A 10,000-nucleotide genomic window follows, 5' to 3' on the forward strand; every position below is an offset into this window, starting at 1 on the left:
TGTTGGTGGTGGTTTTTGTATTACGGCAAATCAACTCTTTTTAGTTTTTTTTTAATGCCAAATCCAGTGATTTTGAAGAAAAATATTTTAATAGGATATATTTTTTTTTTTTGTTTTTTTCAAGTCAGTTTTTATTTAACCCATAGTTGGAACCCTAACAGGTACTACCACTCCGGGTCAGAGTGGACCTGAGAACAATGACAATTAAGGGGTGGCTCCACACTCCCCAAAGCCCGTAAGCTGGGGCCTCACCATCGGATATAGTTTAAGATCATATCCAGGACTATAAACTTGAAGACGTTATTGTGAAATGATAGGCAAAATCGATTCGTAAGCAGTAAATAATTTTCCTATTAACAGGAAAATGATTTACAACAAGGCAAATGCCTGTCTATCTCTGGCTGCCCTACTGGCGCTTTAAATAAGAGAAAAAATTTCAGTCACGGGGAGGAGGCCCCAAAAACACAGAAAGCACAGCTGGCTATGCTCTTGGAAGAAACATTGAAAAGCGAATTCTAACGGCAATCAATGTGAGAAAAGAAACTGTCAGAGTAAAAAATCTCCCTACAATGAAGGGGTGTAATTTTGCTGTTAGTCATAGTTAAACTCAAGTCCAGTCTGACCTAGAAAAAATGGTATTTGGCAGAGTCCCAACCATGTAGGTGAAATATCTCAGATATGTTTTTGGAGCAAAAGAAGAAAATCATCTACCTTGAAAAGGTATTTGTGCATTGATGCGCAGTTTAACGAAGGATAAAAATAACAGAACAAATACATTGGAGCTAATTACTTTCTTTAAATATAGCTCAAAGTCTGGTTATTTTATATCCTCTGTTACTGTCATACACACACTGTCAGGATTATTGCACTGTTCTGATCTATTTTACAAGTATTTTAAAGGGATGTGCCTCAATGAACTCACATCAGTTGTACCCTCTTGGCGTAAATACCCCGCCATCTGACTAACCTGACAAGCAGCAAAATCTCACCCTTACACTATAGAGATCCCTAGATGCCAGGAAAGTCTTCTGTAACAGATCGCATATGAGCACGAATGGAAATATCAGCAGCAGCCGAGGGATGGATGGCAAGCGATTTTATAAGCAGCAGGAGCAGCGTTTGAACGCGTATGCAAATGGGCAAATATGCTCGGGCTTACAGGTAAAGAAAAAAGTTTATGAATGGTATATATCACCATTTCAACCATTCATAAACTACATTTAACAACATCCCAATGAATGGATTGACGATGATACTTACGAGCTTTAAAGGCGGGCGAATAAAAGATATATCTGCCTTACTTAAAAAAATGCTAGTTTTCTTTTTGGTGTTTTTAAACCCTCACCCACTCTTTTTGCTGATGAGGAGACTTCGTTTTATAAAATCAAATGATAAAATTATTGTTCAAGAAGTATTGTCTATCTCAATAAAAACGATCGAACAATTTATTGATTTTGTTTGTTCTTCATTTTGAAACCGATTTTTAATTTTAATTATAAATTATTAATCATTTTACTCATATATATATATATATATATATATATATATATATATATATATATATATATATATATTGATTGATTGATTGATTGATTGATTACAAAAGTTTTCAAAAATGACTTGAAGGCCATCAGCTAGAATCGAAACTAAAACATTTAACGCTCCGGTCGCATTCTCTATCATTTCAGCTATAGATAGATAGATAGATAGATAGATAGATAGATAGATAGATAGATAGGAAAGATTCTAAATTAAACCAGTTCAAGCTATGAATGAATTTGCGCATGCATAAAACTAATAGAAATATGTCGGTAAGCTGAAATGAACATTTTGCATTTCAACTTGCCGACATATTTTTGTACGCATTATTCCGCCATCCAAACATACTTGTTATAAACCATTCTTTGTCTATGATTACCATTTCCTGTTAATTTCAGGGTTATGTGACCAGTTGTTTAAGAGTTTATCGGTTAAATATTTTCACACAAACACATGCATACATCTACTGTTTTATTTATTTAGACAATCTCATCGACTATCTCCGTCGTACACATTCTCAATCACCCTCTCTTCTCATTCTCTCCCCCACCCCATGTTGCTATCTCTCTCTCCTTTCCTCTCCTCATTGAAGGAAGGTTTTCCCGCCTCACAAAAAAAGAAATTTGAATCTGAGAATCGTAACCTTCCCTCATCCTTGAAGCATCACAAGCCAGACTCAACCAGAGTTCTATTTTGAAATCCAATTCCAAAGCTGTGAGATGGTGGGGGGGGGGGTATATCTTCTTCGTACACCCCCACATCTCTGCTCACAACCCATTACCTTTCACCTCTACACCCCCACTAACTTTCCAACCCAAACCCCTTCATGATTACGCATCTATAATCCCTTTACATTGAAGTGTGAACCCATGGTCTTTTACTAATATTACCCATCTTCCTTTCTTTTCTTTTCTTTAACACATTTTCTTATTCCTCCTCCTCCTCCTCTTTTTTTTCTTTTTGTCACAATCATGTCAAAATGCTTACCCTCATCCCTTACTGTGTAAAAGGGAGCGAGGGGGAAAGTTCTCTCTCTCTCTCTCTCTCTCTCTCTCTCTCTCTCTCTCTCTCTCTCTCTCTCTCTCTCTCTCTCCTGTTGCTTGAAGGAAGGGCAGAAGAGATTGACTCTTGACCCTTTCTTTGACAAATGGTACCAGGTGCTTTCTAATAATAAAAAAAGAAGACCAGTTAAAAAAAAAAAAAAAAAAAAAACAGAAACTAACATTTTTCAGTAACTTTTCCAATGAATATGAATACAACAAACTATCGTCATTTTCATGGCAAGTGCTCGACTGAGCGTCAATCTATGCCTCACCCTTCGTCCTGCAAAACATTCACAACAAACACTCGTCTACCTACAACTACTGTCAACAATTTCTCTCCCTCTATGTCTGGGCCTAAATTTAAACGAAAATTTACTTGAACAAATTATATTTCCTAAAACTGACCCCCCTGTGGAAGTCTGTACTATGAGTCTGCCTTCCAGCTGACTACAACATGGTCGTCTTCAAGTCTAATGTAAGCAAGTTCTTGTTGAGCCGTCCTATTAAATAATCAAATTCTATCCAATTTTCATCACTACCAATTACTATGCTATTGTCTTACTGACCGTCTTGCACTTATTAACCCTTATACTCGAATGGCCTTCGGGCCTTGATAACTGGCTCCGTTGTAAAAAAAGAAAAGGAAGAAACACTCTGTAACAATTTAAAACATTTTGTGAAACAATGCATCATTTATGTCCATACGATCATATCTTAAGTCAGTATATAACCATTGGTTCAGGTGGAGCAGAGTCCAAATCGCAGTCATCAAGCCATTCCTTTGCTTGAAGAGTATTTTTCCACCAGAAAGCAATGCTTTATCAACGCACGAAATTCATTTTTCTACTGTTTTGAAAATTTGCAACAGTACCTTCAATTGAATAACTCATTTATAAACTAATAATCAGATTTGGATCAAATTTTAATGCGTGCCATTTAAAGGTTGGTACTTTATAGAAATCATAATTTTATTTTATTTTATTTTTTTTTTTTTTACTATAATTCCTTTTTATGTTTCGGAATTTTTTTTTTTTTTTAATGAAAATTGATTTGTATTATTTTGGTTATTTGGACTGCACTTCTTGTCTCAGATCTTATTCTCACAATGTTTCGGTTGATGTAACCTGCGGTCTTCTTCGGGTGAATATCGTCAAACTTTCTGTCAAACTCGGGAATCTTTTCGGAATTTTGAACGAAACCATTTATTTAATTCATGGAAATAACTTGCTTTCGTTCCAGGAGTTATGACCAGGTAGAAGTCTAAAGTAATTCGACAATAGTATTTGCATATAATGCATAATAATTAGCTTAAAATCAACTTATATATATATATATATATATATATATATATATATATATATATATATATATATATATATATATTAAATACGTATTAGATACGTTTGAAGCTAAAACAACGCATTATTACAAAATAAACAGATATTTATTTTGTTTGAAATTTATATTGAAATTTATAAATATATTTCGAAGATATACTTCATCATCAGTATGTGTTTCTTTCTTTCTTTTTTTTTTTGCCTTGTTGTTGTTGGAGCAGAGAATCAATAGAAGTCCGTTTGTTGTTTTTAACGGTAATCTTTTCAAATGTCCAAAACGGTGCGTTGGTCACGCGGAATTCACGTTAGGGTTTGTGTTCCTATATATATATATATATATATATATATATATATATATATATATATATATATATAATGGGAAATTCTCAAAAAATTCAATACTTGTAAATCTCTATATTCCCCTTGCATTCTTTGTCTGCATGAAAAAAAAAATTATTACTAATTTTAGAGATGACAAATTATTAAATATTAGACATGAATCGTCGATTGTTTGAAGTCATTATAAATCCCACCTTCCCAGCAACTTCACACCATACTGAAGTTAATCCGCTAAACACTATTTCCATCAAGCAGATTGTCTTAACCTTAAACTTTAACCCTTAGGTATAATTATATATTTACCTAACTCTGGTTTTCTTAAGTAAAATCATCACAGCCTATGTTAATTAAAACTCTTAATGTTCAGAAAACGTGATAAAAAAACTCGATCTTTTTATATTCCTTTTCATCCTAAACTTGACTCAAAATCTATAACAACCCAATATATTTATAACTGTTTCCGTTTCATTTTATTACTCTTGATAATTATAAATCTATTATTTTATATTTATAAGTCAATAATTGTTTCTTCTATTATTTTATATTAAAAGACTTTATATTAATTTTATGGACGCATCTTAAATAGGACGCATCTTGACTATATCTGCCACCTACCACTGCCACCGCCGCCGAGTTTTGTAAACACTTTGATCCATTATGACTTTGGTGATTTGCACTAACCGTCACTTTTTCTCTTTCAGCGCCTTTTTATGACACGCAGAAATTATACGCTACTGTTATTTTATCCTTTCTATCTCCTCTACTTATTTCGTCATGTTTTTCCTCTTTTTTTTCTCTTTTTTTATTTTATCTCTTCTAACAAACAACTTCTTCTTGACATCTTCAATCTCCTTTTTTTCTTTTTCCCTTTTTTAATTCTAATTTCTAATTTTAATTTATTTAAATATGCCTTTTCTCTCCTCCCATCCCTTCTCCTCTTTCTTCCCCCCCCCCTCTCTCTCTCTCTCTCTCTCTTCCCCCTCCTCCCTCTTTATCCATTATTCCAACTCTTGGTTTTTAATATCCATATGTAATCAAAAATCTTTTCTTATAATTTATTTTGGCTTAAATTGCCTGATGACATAGGCTGTATAATTTGTTTATCCCGTCTATAGAAACAATCTTGTAATGATTTAAGCAAATACTTCCGAGGTTGGAATAACACACACACACACACAAACACACATATTGAGGTAGTTGCCTATCTAGCCGCACTGATGAGCTGTGATACAGCGAAACTGTACTGTATGTGGATGATTATATATATATATATATATATATATATATATATATATATATATATATATATATATATATATATATAATGTGTGTGTGTGTGTGTGTGTGTTTCTATTATAGAGTATAGAGTGAAAGATGTCTACTTTGAATATTGGGGGAAGAAATCCACAATTTCACAAATTAACATAAATAAAATTATAAACATACTTGTTGTCTCTACTCGACGTTGCCCAGGAGTCATTTTACTTTGACTCTTGTTTTGCTAATTTTAAATAAAAATAATGTTAACTTATATTTTCTTTTTGTTTTCTTTTTCAGCTCGAGGCGACATGGTCTATTATTTACCGATGGACGCTTACAAAAACGGCATCTTGGAGACCGCTTCTGGACTCTATGTTACTGTTTCTGGTCAACCGAAATTCGTTAGAGGTGTCCTAAACAGAGCTTTGGTTCTCCATGGTGACCAGTGGCTCCGGGTTGCCGGCCCTGCCCATCGGCAGGAGTGTTTTGGTGATCTAGATCTCTGCCCGAAAGGTAACATGTTTTTCATTTGTTTTAATATCGTAATTTTTTTATTTATTTTTACACATTTTCACCCCAAATAAGGCTTATTGCCACTTGGAACGTAAGGGGGAAACTATTTGAAATCATGTCTAAGGATTGTGAGTCTTCATACATATATATATATATATATATATATATATATATATATATATATATATATATATATATAATAAATTCCACAGCCAAACATCGTCGCAGCTCACAAGAGCCATGACAGTCAACGTTGTTTGACTGTGAAATTTATTATATATAATCTCTCACATTCTGAAGATCATTCATATATATATATATATATATAGTCCTGGTCAAAATCATAAGACCACTTAAGAAAGTAAGCGTTTACCCATATTATCGAATTTTTAATCAAACAAATGGTTGAAACCATTGCCAAAAGGGAAAATATGATGGAAAAAAAAATGAAATCTGCTTCATTCGAAACCTTAACCCTGATCTAATAATTATTTTTTAAAAAACAACCCGGTCAAAATGATAAGACCACAGATACTTTATCTAACAAAAGGCAATTATAAATTACTAAAAAGGGTCTCAGTATTTAGTATAGCCTCCATTGTTACGAATTACTTCAAAAATTCTCTTCGGCATGTTTGTGACTAAGTTTTTTATCAGATGCGAAGGAATTTTATCCCATGTACTGAAAACTGAATCAGAAAGTTCATTTATCAAATCATACTGGGTTCCATTCTTGAATACTTCTTTTGCCATCCATCCCCAAAGATTTTCAATGGGATTGAGGTCCGGAGAACATGCTGGATGATCTAACAATTCTATATTATTTGAAGAAAAGTATTCTCGTGCTTGTCGAGAAGTGTGTATCGCAGCGTTGTCTTGCTGGAAAATCCAATTTCTTCCACACAAACGTGGACCTTCAGTCCTGATAGAAGCATTTTCAAGCATTGAAATGTACTTCAATGATGTTTGCCGGCCTTTTACTACTTGCAACTTTGGGGTCCCAGATGACAAGAAAGCCCCCCAGATCATTAAAGACCCTCCTCCTCTATGCCGAGTTGAAAAAGTCTCTTTGGGCAAATTTTTATCATGCCAATAGTGTTGAAATCCATCTGGACCATCTAGATTAAACTTTTTCTCACCGGAGAAAATTACATTTTCCCACTTCTCTTCATCCCAAGTCTGGTATTTGGCAGCATATTTAAGTCGGTTAGTTTTGTGCTGTTCAAGAAGACGTGGTTTCTGCAGTCGCTTTAAATGATTGAAACCCTTCATTTTTAGATGCCTTCTGATGGTTTTAGGACTACATTCTGCTGCTGTTTGGCTTTTCAATCGACATGAGCTCATACTGGAGTTTTTTTATTTAAACTTCTTCTAATACGGCGATCCAGTGATGGGGTTATATTTCTGGTCGACCTTGACTCTTTTTGTGCCCATATTGCTCTGGATTTCTTAAAAAATTTGTGATGACCGTTTTGCTACGATTCACTTTATTTGCAATGGATCTATGGGAGAATCCACCCTTATTAAGCTCAAAGATCATTCCTCTCTCAAACTCTGATAATGGTTTCCCTTTTGCCATTTATAATTTAGTAAGATGTTTTTATCCACTAACAAGTTGCTTTTAGTAACAAAGAAAGCTTTTCGTATTCATTTTTTTTCAAAACTAGCCGATTTTATTAAAGTGGTCTTATCATTTTCACCGGGTGAAAATGTTTGTTTTTTAAAAAATAATTATTAGATAAGGGTTAAGGTTTCGAATGAAGCAGATTTCATTTTTTTTTTTTTTTTTTTTTTTTCCATCATATTTTTCCTTTCGGCAATGGTTTCAACCATTTGTTTGATTAAAAATTCGATAATATGCGTAAACGCTTACTTTCTGAAGTGGTCTTATGATTTTGACCAGGACTCTCTCTCTCTCTCTCTCTCTCTCTCTCTCTCTATATATATATATATATATATATATATATATATATATATATATATATATATATATATATAATTAGTAGGGGTTCGGAATTATAACTTAGTATTTAAATGAAGTATAAAGTACTAGAAATAATTAATATAATAAAATAATGAAGATAAGAGGATAAATTAAAAAGGATAAAAAATATACATTATCAGTGAATAAAATAGGATAGAAACAAAGGGTAGAAGAAGGGGATTAAAAATACAAATGAATATGGGATTTAAAAAAAAGTAAATAAATATGAAAATTATAAAATAATGATAAATAACAAAGTTATTAAATATCTATCTATATATCTATAAAAGTGAACGTGTGTGTCTGTGTGTATGTCTGTGTACATTTCCCTACGCAATAACTCTGTCAATTTTCAGTCTACAGACTCGAAATTTGATATACAGAGTACTGAGATTTGGGAAAATCTTTGTAATCGGTTTTCGGCCAGGAATTTGGTTGTTAAGGGGTCAAAGTTCAACGATTTGACCTTTGAGAACTCTACCAAACTCTTCCGCCAATTTTGGGTCTAAACACTTGAAATTTTAGATCTCTTCAGCCAATACTCATCCTGATGAGTATTGACTGAAAAGAACTTAATATGGGTATCTGAAACGGTCCCTAATTATCGGGTTTTTAACCGACAGTATCAATGACTTATCTAAAATTTTCTGTAAACAATATATATATATATATATATATATATATATATATATATATATATATATATATATATATATATACTCTGGGTTTTTTTATTCAAAAGTAATGGACTAATGAATTCAACGAGGTTGTTAGATAGTGCTCAATAAAAAGAGCTGATAATACTTGTTTATTGTTATATAAACATGCTCACATCCCGCTGCTACAAACAGCCACTTGTTTCAATCAAACAACAGATATCATCAGGCAGCGACTTGACTATTCAAATGTTCAATGAATAATGTTATTCATTGAACATTTGAATAGTCAAGTCGCTGCCTGATGATATCTGTTGTTTGATTGAAACAAGTGGCTGTTTGTAGCAGCGGGATGTGAGCATGTTTATATAACAATAAACAAGTAATATATATATATATAACGTGAAACATGTTCTCGAGCTAAATTTGTTTTGGCAACACCAGCTAAAATCTTTTTGTTTACATTTATATTTTTCATTTTACCTATAGATCTTCATTCTTTTAAATTTTCTTCTTACATTTCAGGGTACACCATTAGTTTTTGGATAAAATTCCTCTACGCCAGCTACAAGAAACAAGTCTTCTTGACAAATGGGGGCCATCGTTCCGATTCGCATGGCATCGCTATGTCCTACTACAAAGGTGTTTTGGAGTTCGTCTTCCGCGACAAATCTGGGAATGAATGGCGTGCTTCCGACAAGAATGTGTTGCCCGGTCAGTGGTATTACATTGCTGCATCGTGGAGCAGGAAAAATGGTCTCGATCTTGTGAAGAACGGCCATCTGTCCAAGAGGACGAGGTCACCAAAAACTGGCCAACCCGCAACGAAAGCAGGGATGAAGTATTCAGAGTTCATGATTGGCACCACAAATGATGACACGCATAACCCTGATCAGGGGACGATTATTATAGATGAGTTCAAATTCTGGGACCGGTTTATGACCGTACATGAACTGAAACAATTAGGTAAGTATTACGTTTGACCTTTGCTTTTGGTGATGATAATGGAAATCATCATCATCATCAGTTAATTGTTTATTTCATTTTATATTATATATAATTTACGTTATGTATATACATGAGTCTAAAATAGCGATTAAAACTAACAACACATTAAACTCCTTATTCTCCCATAAAAAATAAGCAAAAACAATTTATTAATAATTAAAAAGAATACGGTGGTAAAGATGCAAATCCTGTCTGTTTTCTTTATGATTTTTGTCCATCCGTATTTGTCTAAATTAATCGTTAATTATTTTTGGTCCCCCGACAAAAGGAGAGTGGACCTGTAAATTCACCCTTTATCCGTTCGTCCGTTCGTCCATCCAC

At 33.3% G+C, this 10,000-nt stretch overlaps 1 protein-coding gene across 6 annotated transcripts in view; it reads left to right on the forward strand.

The window, feature by feature from the left end:
• Positions 1-10,000, forward strand: part of LOC145247526 (uncharacterized) — a 225,468-nt gene that overhangs the window by 63,341 nt on the left and 152,127 nt on the right. For all 6 annotated transcript variants that reach the window (XM_080109349.1, XM_080109350.1, XM_080109353.1 and 3 more), the window contains 2 exons: positions 5,816-6,031; positions 9,197-9,637. In XM_080109349.1, coding sequence (XP_079965475.1) covers positions 5,816-6,031; positions 9,197-9,637 — 657 coding nt within the window. The remainder of the gene's footprint in view (positions 1-5,815; positions 6,032-9,196; positions 9,638-10,000) is intronic.

This window comes from Euprymna scolopes, chromosome 25 (assembly GCF_053919585.1).
Source record: "Euprymna scolopes isolate OS-2025 chromosome 25, ASM5391958v1, whole genome shotgun sequence".
Classification (NCBI taxonomy): Eukaryota; Metazoa; Mollusca; class Cephalopoda; order Sepiida; family Sepiolidae; genus Euprymna; species Euprymna scolopes.